The 19,087-nt window shown below is 36.0% G+C and overlaps 1 protein-coding gene across 3 annotated transcripts in view; it reads left to right on the forward strand.

The window, feature by feature from the left end:
* The first annotated feature begins 4,973 nt into the window (after nucleotides 1–4,973).
* The window catches only part of epha6 (eph receptor A6), a 97,987-nt gene continuing 83,873 nt past the window's right edge, over nucleotides 4,974–19,087 (forward strand). For 2 of the 3 annotated variants that reach the window (XM_042716466.1, XM_042716467.1), the window contains exons 1-2: nucleotides 4,975–5,658; nucleotides 15,852–15,916. In XM_042716466.1, coding sequence (XP_042572400.1) covers nucleotides 5,583–5,658; nucleotides 15,852–15,916 — 141 coding nt within the window. In that variant the 5' untranslated portion in view covers nucleotides 4,975–5,582. Of the gene's footprint in view, nucleotides 5,659–15,851; nucleotides 15,917–19,087 lie in introns of all 3 variants that reach the window. The other variant, XM_042716465.1, reaches the window with a different exon arrangement.

A 19,087-nucleotide genomic window follows, 5' to 3' on the forward strand; every position in this document is an offset into this window, starting at 1 on the left:
GGTTTATTGACCTCATCGGCCACCACATACTGAGAGGGCTCCTTTCAGCTGAAATCCTTTGGTTTCAGGTATGCCCTTTTTGTTGTTACATGTCAGTCTTCCTCTCAGAACTCTATTCTTGGTCTTTCAATCAATACACTCACAAGGCTATAAATTTGCCGCCAGTGTCTGTTTCATTAAGTGCGTCTAATTCTCAGAACAGTGTATCACCTCTTTTAGTGAATCTCCCCCCTAGCCACACTTCAGCAGGCCACAAAATCAATCAATACAGTAATTAATGCAAACACGCCAGGTGTTCTGTCTAGAGCTGAGAATCATGAGGGGAAGTTAAATGCTTTGTTCTATCTCCATGTTACATTGTGTGAAAATTTGTGACTCAGAAAATAGATTATTCTCCTTCACTTGACAACCATTGTATGTTGGATTGATTAGATATGGGCATGAGTGGGATGTTTGCATAAAAAAAAAAAAAAAAAAAAAAAAAAAAAAAAAAAAAAAAACATTCAGGCAATAATTAACTAATTAATACCAAATTCAGAATCCTTTTTGTCTCCATGTGTCTAACTATATAAGAATATAGTGTCGCTGTCCGTGGTACTGAAGTGATAACCGGACACTATAAGAATAGAGTGTTTCTGTCCTTGGTACTGAAGTGATAACCTGACACAGGGGAAACAGGAGGTCAGTGAGCAACTCAAAAGTTAGAATCACATTCAGACTGCTGATTATCGACCGGCTGCAATGATCTTAACGAACATTGATTGTGCAGGGGTGCTAATAGATGACCAACAGGCTATTTAATCAACTTCGTCATGCTGTCCTCGTGGGCTGAGTTTGGTCCAATGATGCCAAGCACACACTCTCTCCATTTATTTGCACTTCCTCCCTTCTCGTTCTTTTGCGGCAGCAGATTAGAGTTCACACGCCATTAGTCACGATGGGGTGTTGCGCGCGGATCCCGCGCCGAGAAATCTTCTTTGTGTCAGGATCGCTTTGTCCCGCCGCGGCGGCTTATCTCCGGGACGAACGCACAATTACTTTTTAACGATTTCATGCCGGTTCATTACGAGAGCAGAGGCCCGCGCACAGAGACTTATAAAAGGTAATCAGACATAATTAAGCTCGCACCGGTGCCTATCGTATAGAAGAATGTGGTCAAACTTCCGTGCAGTGACCCATGCTATTATAAATACCAAGAGACCATTTCACATTAGCGTCTCCCTATATCTCTCTTTGTATATGAGAGTGGGTATGTTTTAAGATAATTCACAAAAATACCATAAAGACAATATAGTACCAGATTTTGCCCAAACTCTGTGTAATATATGCATTTTGACCTTGACCTATCCCCCCCACGCGCGAACACACACACAAATAATTGAGAATATCTCTTTTAAAGCACCCAAGGTCTAAAAGCTTAATAGCACTCTTATGGCGGCCTGTGGAAAGACAGAGTGTGGAAGCTTTCATCTTTTTGTAAAAGAATGAAAACTCTGGCAGGTTTAAAGAGACTGCTAGTGCTAGTACATTATCAATCTTGCAAGTGACAGCTTCATAGATGAGAGTCCAGGTGTCTCATAGTGTGGAGAAACCCTAACAGCTGTGCTTCTTTTAACCATCATTTGATGCTTTCTTTTCCTAGCCAATCATCCATTTTTCATCTAGGAGACAAATCTTGTCATCTTCTCAGTGTTAGGTATGATGTTCTTGAAATCAAAAGCACAAACAGGTTTTTGCTCGCTGCTACACACACACACACACACACACACACACACACACACACACACACACTTTAAACAGTGCACACTATTGCGATGCATTTACTGTACACGTCCTTTTGTTTTCTACTGAGGAGATTCAGAAATATAGATCTGTGATAGCTCTGTTCTTTTTCAGACAATAAATGAAAACAGATGGCAAAATAATTTAATGCAGCCATGGTGACAGCTCTGCTTGAGTATTGCATGTAAAAGAATTATGGAATATAAAATCTGGCCTTCAGTAAATACAATAAAAAGATTTATTGAACAAACATTTGATCTTTGCTTTGTTTATCATGAAGTGATCATGCCAATTACAGTATGTCAGATCTCTTTAGATATTTACTGATAAACTCTGACAGCATGCTAAATGAGATTGCAGCTCATACTGACTCTCTCTCAGATCAAAAATAAAATGTGTACCAAAATAGTGTAATTAAAAAGCAGTGTTTGTACACCTAAAGAAACTAATCTTAATAATAATCATGGCGAATTCTTTGTGTCTGATGATCAGTGAGAAGGGTTTTGTCTGGGGTAGCTGGCTCTCAAGTGGCTGTAGAGGCCAATCTTGGACTTACACGCTTTGGTGCAGATGGGGCAAGGAAAGATCGGATCACTGCTGTTGGATAATTGGACAGCCAGACCTTTTCTATGTTTGCGAATCTCCTGGGTAGTTATCACTCTGCATTCTTCCAACTCCCCAGCAGCTTTCTTTAGGATGGTCCTGTAACTGGTCTGTCTGCAGCCAGTGTCTCACAGTTTTTGGGGTCAATGTCAACCTGCAACAACTGTTGCTTTAGCTGATCCTTGTAACGTTTATATGGGGCTCCTCGATCACACTTGCCCTGGCAAACTTCCCCATATAGCACTGCTTTTGGCAATCTTGCATCATCCATGCGTGATCCGTGACCTATCCAGCAAAGCTTTCACAGCAAGACCCATATATTTCTAGATACCTAGATGTGAGACCACTCATATAATTGTAAAGTGCTTTGAGTGTACAGCAATACACAAAGGCCCATATAAATACCTTATTCATTCATTAATGCATTCATACTAAATGCTGTACTTGCAGTATATTCTTTGAATACATAAAGAAAAGTGTCTACATTTGGTCCAAATGTTGTGTAATATATACATTTTAGTATATACAAAAAAAAATTAAAAAAAATAAAATACAAATAGTACTTTTAAAGGAGCACTGTGTGAAAGTTTAATGGTGCTCTAGTTTAATGGTAGTCTGTGGAAAGAAAGAGTATGGACGCTTTCATCATTTTGTAAGAGGGTGAAAACAATGGTAGTATAATGACATAGAAAAAAAAGAATATACAGTATATTCCTGACTACTGTTTGGTGTGCAAAGTAAATGTATTAGGACTTTACTGCAAACATGACCAGGTGTAGCAAGTGTAATGTAACACACACACACACACACAAACAAACAAAAGCAAATAGGATGTGCTGGTGCTTAGGTTCCCATTGTGCATTTTTGATTTTGCTTTGTCATTTTTAAACTGCTAGTTAAACATATACACACACACACACACACACACACACACACACACACACACACACACACGCATGCACGTGCACGTGCACACGCACACACACACACACACACACACACACACACACACACACACACACACATATATATATATATATATATATATATATATTCTTCAGAGTTATGACTTCTATACTTTATATTGGAAACATCTGTTTACTTGCCTACATATTAGATGTTCACACACTGAATGCATTGCTACTGCTTAGCCAGCAAAACCTAATTCAAGTCATCTCCTATATTAAAATCCTGTTTTCCTCAAAACCTCATGTCTCCAGTCAGTCAATAAATTACATTCAGCATATTGTGTATGCATGATGGCATCCGATGACCTTTAAATGGCTGCGCAAAAATAACCCTCCTGAATTGATTGTATGTAGGGGATATGAGGGTGAAGGAGGGAGTTATTTTCACATTTGAGGCCATTAGACGCCAGTTAGATGTCTGAATTACGCAGGCGTGACAAGCAGATATACTGTAGACTCTCACAAGCAGGACATCAGTAAGCAATAGGATCCAGACCACAACAGATAAATCAGGTCATGCATTTGCACAGTTACCCTAAGTGTGAATTATAACTTGTTTATATTCAGAGGTGGACTGTGCACTGTAAAAAATAAATAAATAAATAAATTGTGTGACTTCATAGTGGAGGAGAGCAGAAATGTAGCAGTAATCTAATGCAATGCTGCTATTTTTGCAGATAAAGTGTAATAACAACAGTAATTTGCTAGTGCCTAGATTCCCATCATGCATTGCGACATGAATAAATTATGTGGTTGCATTTTTGTACATCGTGCCATTCTATTTTGCTGTTTCTGTTGTTGTCCCTTTTAATTACCTGTGATGTTTTGTTTATTTATTTTATTTTATTTAATTTTTTATCTAATCTGTTTCTTGATTTTCATCATTGCTATGTATGTTAAGCTGAGTGTTAGAATTTGTGAAACAATAACTGAAATATAATTTTGAAGTATTATATATTTTCTGTCTTTACATGTGCAATATTCAAATTGCAGTAACAGATTGCCAGTCAGTCTTGAGTCAAAGTTTTTGTTCCACATATAAGTGCAGCCACACTGTGTAATGAAGCACTCTTACAACAGCTGCATGGGGAAAAATAATTAAAATAAATAAGGTCCAAGTTTCCAGCCACAAAGGAACACTAATCAACATAATGACATAATGAGAATTCAAATAAAACAACTGTTTACAAAAAAATAGCCTACATTACAGATTTGTAGTGTTATGATTTGAAAATGACCAAATCTGAATGGATTTCATAATCAAATTCTGAATTTGGTTGTAATAAATTACTGTCAATTCTTACAAAAGACTGGCAATACTTTACAGTGCACCTTCCGGTTTTTTCCTTGCATTATAGTTCATAATATAGTTAAAGGATGATACGCTAATATTAATATAATTGCAAAAGAGTTAAAAAGAGCTGAAGAATGTTTCAGCATCTTAAAAATAAAATAGGTATGCATACAGAAATGATAAAAAACGCATGAAATAATATGAATGCATAGATAACCTATGCAGATGGAGTCTCCTTACAGGAGCCACAGACCAAAGGAGATTTACTGTTTATGTGCCATGTTTTAAATACGCACGCCGGACTTCCCTATTCTTGACAGGATCGCGGGACGGCACAGCACAGAGTGGAAACGAACACCCTCTAGTGCTGATGAGCTGGTCTTCCGTCTAGAACCGCAAAACTCACTTGGGCTTCTCACCTAAAGAACGCATTTCGCGCTCCTGAGACTGAAAGCGTCGTGGAAGCTCTCGTGTCAGGTCTGTCTGCGTGCGCGAGACTGATTCGACTAGTTTAAGCGCGTAATATACGCCAGGCTTGTGTGTCGACGGCACATAGTGTGAAGAAGAGAAGCGCTTGTTAACGCGTAGAGAAGGGGAAAGCCCGTTAATGGACACTGACGACTGGACAACACACTTAGTCTAATTTGTTAATTCGTAAGTGCTGACAGCCTGACATCATTAGGGATAACTTATCTCACAGTCTCTATCCTATTTATGGGGTAGATTCTGTAAGTTTTTCAAGTGCCGCCGCTAGTTGTGCGTAATGGGCTGGCATTTCTGTTGCTCTGTATCCGCGTTTTCGCGGTGCGGGGAACGAGGCGGTTGACACGCAAAATCTTTTACAATAGTTAAATGTGTTTTGTTACTGGATATTTTATCTCGGACTCTTTTCTGTAGTAACTGTCACCGACTTGCGTGCACAACTGGATACAAAAATGACTTTTCACAGATTTTTCTTCATGTTTGCGTTAGCGGGATTTGTTTTGTCGGACTCCGGCCATTCAAACCAAGGTGAGTTATAATGAATTGTGATTAATGGGTTGATACTATATCATAACCTACTAACGTGCACAGTGTGTACGTATATAGTGCGTATTGTCTGTAAATGAGACGCTATAACCGCATTCAGCCTTTCAGTTTGGTTATACACTATATATTTCTACAACTGGCAAATGACAGTTGTACCGACTATTCAGAATATTATACACTGTTGTGATTTGTGCAGGACAGATTAGAACGCTGTGATTACTGTCGTTCTGTAGTTCTGCAGCTAGTCTTATGCGCAGCATCACACAAACGGGGTAACCGTCTAGGAAAGAGTGGGGAATGCTGGATGTTGTTTTTTTTTGTTTTTTTTTTTTCTTCTTAGCTGTAAAACGCTGATATGGTATTCCCATATTTGCCTGTTTCATATTAAAGTAGATTAGAAATTTTAAACTTACCTCTACATCTGTAAATCAAGGTCAAGTTTAAAGAGTGTTGTTGTTGTTGACACTTCCATAGTGGGTTGTTAAACCAATGGAAAACATGGGAATTTTACATTCTGTGCATGAATTTGTGAAAATCAAATGTATTTTGCTCAAAAAATACTCTGCACAACCTAACCCAACCTGCTTCATTTAATTCAAAAAGGTAAACATAGGCTTAATTGAAACATTTTAATTCAAATAAATTGCAAACAAATACAGGGAAAAAACTAAGCATATGTTAAAAATCACGCACATATCTCACAGTTGTGATGTTGTCCATTTCGTGCAATCTTTGTGGGTCCACATTAAAAAGTTGTGCTACCCTCCTTGTCAAAAGCTTGTGTGGATGTTAGAACAAGATGACCTGGTGGTTCTGATGATAAAGTGATAACTGTTATGAATAAAAGGAGTACAACAGCTTGACTGTACCTTTTGACATCAGTCTGAAGTGCATTTCTTTTGAAAGGTACATATTAATATCTGTACTAAAAGATGTACTAAAGGTAAAGTGGATGTATGTTTTAGGGTACTGTCCCAGTGGCAAGCTGTATGACAGATTTTTCAATTTTTATTTATTTATAGCTATGATCACCAACAATTTTTAAATTAGACGTAAAATGTAACTTCTTATCTCAAAATTGTGTTTTGTCCAGTAAACCTTTATATTCTTACACAGAAATGTTTACAGTCTCTTCAGGAGGGAGGTGTGCATGTATAATTGTGATGTCTAATGTACTTATCCTGCATTACAACACACCCGGGTCTCACCTAAGAGACGAAATTGCAGTGATCTCATCGCACCTGTCCCATTTCTCCCCAACTCCTCCCTTCTGTTTACACTCGCATTTCACAGTGGTCATCCACACAAGAAATGAGTTAAATGGCAGTATTTAGAATATGAACATTACAAGAACAAGTGACTCTTGTGTTATGTCTGTGTGTTGTGAAAAGAGAGAGGAACGGAGCATATTTGTGTGGGATGTGCAGAAGATAGAGAGAGAACACTCAAACCATCTGATTTGGCTTGCACGGCATTTAAAACTTTTTTTCCCAGTTATGAGTCATCCTTATTTTTTTTCCCGAGCCGGGATGGAAAGCAGTAATTTAACAGGTCACTGTTTTCTCAGTTTAAACCATCACAAATTAGGCAATAGTTCTGGAGATGGTTCTTTTCAATGTGAACCTATAAAAATGGAAATTGAGGGTTTACAGTTCACTTGAACAAAAAATCCCGCCTTGTGATTAACACTGATGCTAATGTCCAATTAGTATGCGTGCAGAGATGACCCTACATAACCTCGCAATATATTTATCTTTTTCACTGCCATATAAGAATGGTCTGCTCATTTCTGCTATATACTGTAGCTTTAGAATCAAACTGCTTTGTATTTCAAATGCTTCTGAGGAACATTTCACAGAGCATTCATTGTAGAACTCTTCAAAGCACTTAAAAATCCATTTAAGAGAAGACTGTACTCTGAATAAGCTTATCGCGCAATCCTCTCTCCTCCTCGTACTTGTAGCTGAATCGCGAATGCCTCTTTGACCCCCTTGTAAAACCAGTCACTATTTAAGCTCAGGTCTGTAATAAGCCCTGGTTAAAACCACCCTTTTGCGCTTGTGCTTGACAGGCAGCTCTTGCCAATCATGCTTAACTGTCTTCTTGCACCAAGAGAAATTTCAAAATGGGCATTAAATCGCTGTAAGATAGCAATGTTCTCAAGCGCTCTTCTAATCAGTCCAGAGTGGTGCTTGAGTGTTCTACAAGGGCTTTTTAACCTCCTCTTCCTCAGATATCGGGTTAGTTTTTCATTTATGCCTGTCACTGGTCAAAATGTGAGTTGATAAAGTGTGTGTTATCCATTCAGATGTACAGCAATGTAAAATGAAAGTGCTTCAAATCACTTAATATGACCGTTAGAGAAGCAAAGAAACAACTGAGGTGAATTATATTGCTGTTCTGCCAAAGTTAGTAAAAAATCTGAATTTAATAATTGTATCTTTCAATTCATGACTAAATTTGAATTTAATAAACTTTAAAACAAGCTTTTGTTTTTTCTTCATATGAAGTTTGTCTTCAGACCAGTGATATTTTGTCTTAAAGCCAGTGTTAGTTTAGTATTCTTTATATTAAATTACAATTTTTAATAGTAATTTTTGGTTTTATATGAAAAAATTAATATTATTAACATTTAATTATTATTTGTTGTTTATCATTCCTCTAGCTCAAATGCATGGCACTAGCAATGCCAAGGTCATGGGTTCGATTCGCAGGAAATGCATGACCTGATAAAATGTATACCTTGAATACTTTGATGCCGAGTCAAAATTTCTTTCTTTTTTTTTGTTTGTTTTGTTTTACGTTTTTCAGCTAATATTTTATTTTATTTCAGCCTTCCTGAAATCATTTTAATCGTTTTAGTTTTAGTTAACAGTAACAACACCGCTTCAAACTTTGCTTTTCTACTTTACAGTTACATGAGTTTCAATTTATTTGAATTCTGCTTCCTTGCAATCAAATTCAAATTGCAATTCTGCATCCTTCTGCTACCTTGTTTCAAATGCCGGAATTGGAACATAAAAGTCATTTTCGATTTACTTCTGAATGGCACACAACCCTGGCAGATACTGACTGATCTTAAGCTGTGTATGTTTTTTCTTTCATTCTGATGCAGTCACGTGGCTTAGTCAAACAGTGAGTTTTGTTCTTTTGTTTAGAACAAAGTTTCACTTTATTGGAAATATATGCATATGCATCTGCCTTGCTTTCTCCAGAGAGCCACAATTTAAAGCGTCTTACAACGGCTCTGAGGCTGCACGTGTGTGTGTGTCAGGAAAGTGCTATGTAAACAGTAATTGTGTGCTGTAACAGAGGCCTGTTAATGCCCAGTGTCCTGTTTGTGCTGCTATCATTGCCGCGTGGAGTGCTCTTATTGATTTTATAGACACTGTGGAGCCGAACCTCTGAGGTTTTTCTCTTTATACCTTCAACACTTCAATGGTTCTTCAAAGAGAGAGAAAGGAGCAGGATAATGCTTTGTGCTGGCAGCAGCAGTATTTGTATGTGCTTGTATGCCTGTTTTCTTGTTCTCTTCATCAGATCAAGGTCACAGAAAAATAATCTTGTCATTTAATTTTGTCGTTTTTGTATTGCTTGCATTGGTTCCACTTGTGTTGCATTGACACCCTGAACAAACGCCGTCCCTCTTCCTCAGAGATTACATTTACAAGCTGAAAAAAAAAAACTGTTATAGTGGAAGTAATGGAAGAAATGAGCTCTTTTTCCGTATACTGTGGCGCACAGACCTGCTCGCGCCTCTCCATTGACTTTCTATTGTCGCTGGAATCAATTTGTAAATTGCACCTTGACATTTCCAGGGCCTGTCTGTGCAATGTGATCTTAGCCTTAACCCCAGCGCTTCCTTTTCCTACTCCTCCACATCGTCTCAGACACACTAAATGCCCAGCTAAAGACCACTAATGCATGCAGCGCTGTCCTTATCAGATCAATTTATCTCAAGCGTTCGACAAAGGGCCATTTTTCTCTGGTTGTGACATTCAAATTCCAAATGTCACCTTTCTCGTCTTCATCTCTCATCTCAGAGAGAGAGAGAGAAAGAGAAAAAAAGAGAGAACATGAGTTGCATGGATCTAGGCTTTCTTGTCACACTTGCACACACATCTATTTTTCTCTTACCAACTATTATTATCTCCCTGAGCCAAGATTCAAAGGAATTTGTAGAGATCGTTTGGCTAAATGTCACAGCTTAGTAAGCCAGTGCACACTGTTGGTTCTAGTCATTTATATAATGAATTTATTGTGGCTGATGTCTGGATTTTATACTGTAAAAAAAGCTTATTCTATTCACGCTTTATTTTAAGGTCCAATTCTCGCCATTAAACAAGCATTAGAAACGTCTTTTGCCTTAATAAATTCCTAATTTGCTGCTTAATAATTGTACGGTAGTTGTTAAGTTTAAGTATTGGGTAGGTTTAGAGATGTACAATATGGTCATGCAGAAAATGTGTATAAACAGGCAATGCTGTAATAAACAGGCCATGTTAATAATAGGCATGCTAATTAGCAACTAGTTAGTCCCTATACTAAAGTGTTACCCTTATTCTTAATAAAGTATGCTACTAGTGACAAGTACTTTAACAGTAATATGAAAATGTACACGTCATTGCACACCTGATTGATTTGCCACTGGAAGAGTCCAGAGCTTAATATCATAATACAAAGGTTTCATGTTTTGAGTACTATAGATAGCATTTACCCATGAATATGAGAATTACATCTGCAGAGCTGACATCCACTTTCATCATTTTGTCAGTGAGTAAAGCATAATTTCTTCTTGAGGAGCATATCAGAATGATACATGAAGGATCATGTGACACTAAGGACTGGAGTAATAGCTGCTGAGAATTCAGCGGCCATCACCAGAATAAATTACATTTTAAAATAAATAACACACACACACACACACACACACACACACACACACACACACACACACACACACACACACACACACACACACACACACACACACACACACACACACACACACACACACACACACACACACACACACACACACACACACACACACACACACACACACACATATTATTGTACTTAATATGTAAAGCGATTTATGTTTAAATGTATTTTGTCACTACTAATTTGTGCTTTCAAACTAAAGAAAGTAATAATTGTAAAATGATATGCTCATAAAAGGTGCATATTAGTACCTAAATGGTACAGTTTAGTGCCTTTTGAAAGGGTATGGCCTCAGTGACATATTTCCTATAGCATATTTGTAGGCTATGGTTCAGTGGTTGATTTTGTGTTTATTTCATTCTTAGAAACAGTTTTAGTTTCTAGTAACCACGTCAGTACTGGCCAGTACAGGATACGAAAATGATTTGATTTATAGCTTGAATCAGTCTTCACTGCCATGATTATTTAAGGACAAATGGCAGTAGCTAGACCATGCTATCTAGATTCATTCCACCTTGACTGAAGATCAATGACCAATCGATACTACATCATTGCTCCCAAAGCAGAAATTGACAAGCATCCCAATCTATTCATATCCCAGAATGCTTTTCTCATCAGTGCCACAGTAGGTTGAGTATGCCATTGTCTCTATCAACATGAAAGCCATCCAGCTGAGACTCACAACAGGAATGACATTTCAGCTAACATTGCACACTCTGTGTTTGATGTTGCTGCTTTTTCACTAAATTTCCTTTTGAGGGTACAAAATTCAAAATCTTTTTAGAAAAGTGTTGTTGTATAATACTACCACTTATTCAGAATAGGTTCTGTTAAAAAAAAAAAAAAAACCTTCCAGCTCAACCAGGGTAGCCTGATGCCCAAACTAAAGACTAATGAGGATAAATCTTAACTAAACACATATCTTAAAGCTGTGTTCACTCTGAATGGGTTTAGATTTAGATTTAATCTTTAAATGTGTCACTTAATGGGATGTTCTATACTGGGATCCAGTCATCAACACCTTAAAAAATCAAGGCAAAAACAAGATCCAAATCTTCTGATATGACACATCAAAGAAACATCTAAGCTGTTGAGGCAGCCCAGATACTCAAGGTTTTTCTCCATCTGCCTTTTCTTTTCTTTTTTTTTATCCTTTCCTCCTTTCCAGTTGGCCTACTTTAGGGACCCCAGATTTTTTACAGACAGACATAGGCGCTAGCTGCCACTTCTGATGTGTCTCTGTTGATGTCTCACTCTCCACACTGAGGCGGAAGGAGAGAGACAACAAACATTCAGCAGTTGATTTGGTTTGAAATGAAGCTTGCGGATCTTGTCAACACTAGTTATAAAGATTCGGCTGCAGCAAGACAACCTGCTCTGCTTTTTCTAATAAGACCATCAATAATAGTCCCATCTGGAAAGCGCCTTGCCATTGGCAGCATTACTCTTGCCAGCCTCATTATCTATTTCTAAGGGCTGGTAATTTGAAATTGCTGTGCTGTTTTAATTTCAAGCTGTTGTACAGTTGTCAGTAGAAGTTTTTCCCTTTTTTCTTTTATCAAATGACTTATTTAATTGACACTTGCAGTACATTGACCTTTTTGTTTGGCGATGAATTCACTATAAAGACCACCTAGTTTTTTATATGGTGGGGAGAATTTGTGACATTGTCAAGGATATCTAAATCAGTGGTTTTCATCCTTATTATTATGCTTGCTATTTTTCTAAACAGACTATCTCTACATTAAACTAATTAACCACAATTAATTGAAACTTAATGATTCCAGACTGATTGATATTTTCTTACTCAGTGTTTTATCTTGTTTTCCAGTACAAATATCTGAACATTTTCAAACTGAGATACATTTACTTGAGAAGCAATATTACTTAATATTGTGATTTTTTTCTTTCTTTCTTTCTAACAATTAAAAGTGAATTTATACTTAAATCAAGAAAAAAAAAATGGGGTAAGAAAAGGAAAGGGGATTTTTTTTTCTATCTTTAGTAGCAGTTATTTGTTCTTGCTTTAAGAATAAATCAGCAAATTTTGATGTTTTTTTTTTTCAGATAAGATTTAATACCTTAAAAATATCTTAAAGTAAATGTATCTTGATTTAAGCATATTTTTCCTGGAAATCAGAATATTTATTTATTTATTTATTGTGCTCTTTGATCCTCCATTTTTTTAATAAGAATTGTAATTTAGATTAGAGCTTATAGATAGATAATTTAAATACTTTTAAATGTGGATGGATGGATGGATGGATGGATGGATGGATGGATGGATAGATAGATAGATAGATAGATAGATAGATAGATAGATAGATAGATAGATAGATAGATAGATAGATAGATAGATAGATAGACAGACAGACAGACAGACAGACAGACAGACAGACAGACAGATAAAATAAAATAAAATAAAATAAAATAAATCTTAGACTATGATTTAGGAATGTTCTCAAGGTTTTTTTTTTTTTCCTGGAACGGATTCACTCTCACTCTTAGTGTTTGTCGTGGAGTTGGCTTATGCATGTACAATGAGCTAGCTTGTAGTCACTGCTCAGTGAGATGAGTGTGTCACCATAAGAGACAATGTAGAGCCATTTTCAGCAAGGCAAAATCAGGCTCTTTATCACTGTCAAATCTGGGAAGAGCAAGTTTAGGTTTTTAATGTTGAACTAGCAATCAACATGTCTGTCTTTGAGGCTCAGATGGTGGTTGTGCTACAGGAATTCCAGGTAGTAAATATGCCTCTGGGTTAATGGCAGTTGCCTACAGGATCATATGACCGCTCCTGTGGAGAGGAATGCGGCAGGGATTGAAATGTGCTTGTAAATGATGGTGACTGCACATACTGTACCTAGTCCCTGTGGGGGCCTGAGTCTCATATGATCTAGGTCCGTTTTCAAAGTCCCTTTTTACAAAAAAAATATTTAATTTAATCAACATTAATCAACAATTCATTTAATTTTTAAACAAATCATGTAATTTTGTTCATGAATTTATGTCAATTTGACAGACTCAGACAAGATCATTAAAAGGAATTGATCATTAAAAAGTGTTTAAAATACTAATTGGAATAAGAGATTTTGACAAAGACTCCTCGTGTATTGTTTGATTTCTACTCAGTCAGCGAGACCTAACCTTAACCAGTTCAGTGTGCATCATAGACTGGCTTTAGGCCTAATCTGGTAAATATCTCTTAATAAAGTCATTACAATTCGATCACTCCATCCCAGTATGCTTGCAGACATGTTTAATCTCCCTTCATTGTCAGGGAGAAAGTGAATGCGGAAATTTCGGGATAATATGTCTCGAGACAGAGACACTGGGTCTAGACAGAGGTGTAATGTGATTTAGGATGAGTGTCCAAAGTGCCTAACCCTCTAATTCACATTTTTGTGTTTGGGTGTGTTAGTAGCACAGATCCATCACTTCCAGGCAGAATTATCAGGCATTGTCAAGCAAATTTGATCAGGGCGAACAGTAGTGCTCAGCCTGTCTGCAGGCTCTCTACAGACAGCACTCATCGAGGATCATTACGTTAACTCTTTGACAACACATATATGGATAAGCTGATTATTAGCTCAGTATTACAACACATATTCAGAAAGCTGTCTTACACACAGACCGCTTTGCTGAGTGAGAATAATGACCACTTGTTCATAGGCCAAAATCAAGAGTCATACTTACTGTCAAAGTTTATTCAACCAGAAATACACTATTTCTTTCCACATTTTAAACACTGGATTATGGCTAAAGTAGGAGAGAGAATGGCACATACCCTGACTTTGTGTCACGAGTATATTATGCCTGTGACACGCTTTTATTGATAGACATTGTAATTAAGTCCTGGTGTAGAGACAAAGGAAATTGCACATTCATCATATCAAACTGGCATATGTGGGTGAGCAAATGACCTTTTTTTATTTGGAGTACTGAATCACCTGCTGGGGGCAGTGGATGTGACTGGCTTCAAAGAGGAAATTTTATTAGCATGCAGACTAAATGCAGTGTGTTCATTTCTTATTGGTGGTGGATGGTTTAATTTGTGTATTGTGTATTGTGTAAGTGAACGGCGCCTTGTGGTACCATCCCAAAGAGGTTCAAAATCACTCTCATGGACCTTTTCCTGGACTGTGCCCAGCTGGTGGAATGACCTCCCTATCTCAATTTGAACATCTAAAGACACATCTTTTTCGCCAGCACTTGACCAACTAATACTATTCTATTCTATTCTATTCTATTCTATTCTATTCTATTCTATTCTATTCTATTCTTAAAACAGAACAAAACAAAACAAAAACACCATAGCTACGTGTACAGGACTAGACTAACTGAGACTTATCATGGCACTAGTATACTGTTGTTGTTCTCTCGTTGGTCTGATTGCTTCTATTGTTCTCATTTGTAAGTCTCTTTGGATAAAAGTGTCTGCTAAATGATTAAATGTAAATGTATTCTTCCGCTTTGGTTTTTGCTGTAATGTCTTTTGTCTCTGTTAATGATGTCAATCACAAGGGTTCCATTAAGAGTCTTGTTGCCTGATTATTGGTACTAATTTCTTTGTATCCTTACTTAATTGCAGGCTCAACTGTAATATATATATATATATATATATATATATATATATATATATATATATATATATATATATATATATATATATATATATATATATTTGTGCTGAAAATTCTGTCATTTACTAATATGTTGTTCAGAATTTTAGTTTGTGTAAAATCAAAAGGGGAAATTCTGAAGAATGCTGGTCACTTTTGTCCATGAATTTACAATGAAACCAGTCTGGAGATTTAAGCTTTGAAAAAATCAATATAAAAGTAACATAAATATTTTCCTTACTAAATTTCTTGCCCTAAATTTATAGCCTACTATAGCTTTGTGTGATGAATTATTCAGATTGCATTTTTGAATTTTTGAATCAACAAAATCACTAAAAAGGTTTGACTTGAAAGAATTGATTGTTCAAAACTAAGACAGCATCTTTCTCTCATGGTTATTTATTTATTTATTTATTTATTGACAACACCAGACCTCATTCACATTTCTGGATTAATTTTTATTATTTTTTTTAATTTTTTATTTTCCTTATTAAATGTACTACAAATGTTCTTCATTTTTTTGTGGCATTAGTGCTTAATATTTATTCCTTGTGTATTAGAGACTGTAAGAGTTGATCCTAGTTGTTATCTTTTTTGTCCTTCTCATAGTGGTTCTCTTGGACACTACAGCTGTGCTGGGAGAACTAAGCTGGAAGACCTACCCAATAAATGGGGTAAGTAATATTTCCCTGTGACCTTTGAACGTTATACACAATTTCCGTGTATAACAGTATGTACATGTACATGTACTGCGGTTATTAAACAATTAATTCTTATAAAGCTCCTTTGAATGTATTCCAACCATGCCTATGCAAACATTACTAACAGTATATCAGGTTAATCCAAACCGGACAATTCAATGTGAAAAAAGAAGTTTGTTATAATGAAATTTAATCCAATCAGGCCACTGAAACGCCATTAGTGATCCAGAATCTATTCAAAGAGTTTCTTAAAGGGTAATTATTGACACGGGTCTTAATAATTCAATTTTGCCCCTTTCATTTTTGTGAACACTATAGAGAGACATTCTAACCAGTCAAAAGGCTGGAAGCAATTTGAATGAAGCAACCAAGTGTGATCTCACAGCCCAGAGGAGCTTCTAATAGTAGAGCTACTATGATTAAATCAATTTCATTATAAAGAGCAGTATGATGGATTCTCAATCACTGCTCTTTTTCTGAGGCCAACTATAAGTACCAGTCCTAGTCTTGAGCCATACTAGAGTGAAAGTTTTGTAGTGGAGGAGCCAGAATCAGCCCACTTGAGTGTTTTTTTTTTTTTCTGAAGGTTGTGTAAAATGACCTATAGCCCATAAAATGATTTCCCAGTGGAGTTGCAGTGCACATCTTCATATTAGTTCTGCTCTGACACAGGTGCCCATGATGTCAAAGAAAGTGAGTTCATCTTACCAGTAAACAGCACTTATTTTTTTTATTTTTATTTTTTTTCATGCTGTAGGAGGCTGGTGCCTCCGATCAAATCAATAATTCATGCTATAATATCCTGGGTCAAATACCTACCCTATTAGTATTTACCACAATGTCTTTTTCTGCTTCTTTTTGTTAGGTCAGGGTATGTCATGTTAATCAAAGCCTTTTTCATTCTTCTCCCAGAGCTAGACGGAACATACCTTTTCCAGTCTGGGGAGACTTTACCCGCCATTTAATTTGTTTTCTAGCGATGGGAGACCAGCGTGTATGTTTTGTTTACTCTGGCACAGACATATCCTATGGGGTTTCTGTCTCTCCTCCTCTCTCTCTCTCTCTCTCTCTCTCTCTCTCTCTCTCTCTCTCTCTCTCTCTCTTCCACTCTACCCTTTACCTTCTCTGTTTGGAGAAACAGGTTTGTTTGTGCTGTTCCATTGTTTCGTTGACTATTCTCTTGGCTCCACTCCATTTTAAACCCCTCAGATTATGTGCTGTAATTACCAAATGTGTCACAGAACTCTGGTATCTTTGTGTAGTGTATGCACTTCTCTACCTTGAGAAAATATTATATGCTTACTGCATGTTAACCCTCATAAATAGTTAAATAAACTCTAGATGTAATGACTGAAATTTATATATGTAAATTATATTATATTATATTATATTATATTATATTATATTATATTATATTATATTATATTATATTATATTATATTATATTATATTATATTATATTATATTATATTAAGCATGCACTTAAACTCCTTCTTATAGTGAAAAAATGTATAGGGTTGGTAAGAATTTTAAGGTTTTTGAAAGAACTGTTTTATATGATCATAATTTTTAATAAAATAAAATATTTAAATAATATTTAGCAGCCATTACTCCAGTCATGTCCTTCAGAAAACATTAAAATATGATGATCTTGTGCTTAAGAAACACTTCTTTTTATTATGAATGTTGAAAACCATGATACTTTTTTTTCAGGATTCTTTGATGGATAGAAAAAGAACAGAATTTACTTAATAGAAAGCTTTTATAACATTAAATATTATAATTAATTTTCTGTCACTTCTATTTGATGTATTGCACCCTTGATGAATAAACTAATTTATTTTAATTTATTAATTTCTTAAAAAAAGTTCTGACCCCCAACTTTTTAGTAGTAGAAAAGACAAAGAAGAAATGCCTTAAAAAAAAATTAAAAATAAAAAACGCTGACCATTGACCTCATTAAGCAGGTACTTCTGTCCTTTTCAAGATTAAAAAGCTGTGACAGTCCTCAAAGATGTTGAATTCATTGTAAATGAGCATAATTAAAAACAGTCAGCATGGTTACATTGCTGTAGTTACGATACAAAGACTTCTGTGTCAATCAAAGAGTGATTAATGATCTCTTAACGCTCTTTCATTCCCTGTCGGCCATTTGAAAGGTTGACCTTTTCTAAAAAAGCCTGTCCGTCTCTTTTCAAAGGGACTGCAGCACTGGGACGTGAATGATTAATACATGCTGTTTTAGGAGAAGTTGTGTCAAGATGAGACAGAAAGCCACACTTTTGAGTGTTAATTTCTTATCTGTAATGGGACTTTGAGTGACCTTCAGCAGGACAGATCTGGTATTTAGTGATAGATCACAACAAAATCTGGACCTCAATCATTGAAGCTCAGCTGGTTGGTGTTTTATACCTGTTAGTTCAACCAATGTATCCCATGGAGTACAGGGTACCTTTAACAGGTTCAAAGGCATACTACGATTTTGCTTTGTTAGACATATAAAAAAAAAAATAAATAAATATTAAACTACTAAAAGATTAAAAACACAACTCCTGGCACTCAATTATAAAGAATTATGTAGTATGATCCTAAATGTGAACATATGTTAATTCTTGTAGTTGTTGATTAGCATGCATATTTCTAGCATATTGGCTGTTAGAACTAGAACTTATGAAGCACATATTGATGCCTTGTTAACAATTTATACTTAACAACTACCTAAATTAGCAGTCTGTTGAGTCTAAAGTCATAGTTAATAATTAGTTAATTGTGAGAATTTGTCCCCAAACTAAATTTTGACCATTTTTCTAAATGCCTCATAGTTCATCTTAAATGCATGTTCATGCAGCAACTGTATCTGGAATGCTCACATATAATGTTACACAAAAGTAATGGTACATACCTCAGTTATTTATGAGATTATAAGGTTTTTAAAAGCCATTATACATGAATTATAATACATTAAAAATACCATTATGATGCATTATAAATACAGGCTTCATCTGGTGTTATAATGCATTATACTCTTATTAACCTACTATAATATTATAGGACACAATTAACATCAGGGTCCAAACTATTTATTAATGTAGTTATAAAATTAACTCCAGGTAACTGTTGAAATATAGTCATTTACACATTAGC

This window comes from Cyprinus carpio, chromosome B1, assembly GCF_018340385.1.
Source record: "Cyprinus carpio isolate SPL01 chromosome B1, ASM1834038v1, whole genome shotgun sequence".
In the NCBI taxonomy this organism is placed as follows: Eukaryota; Metazoa; Chordata; class Actinopteri; order Cypriniformes; family Cyprinidae; genus Cyprinus; species Cyprinus carpio.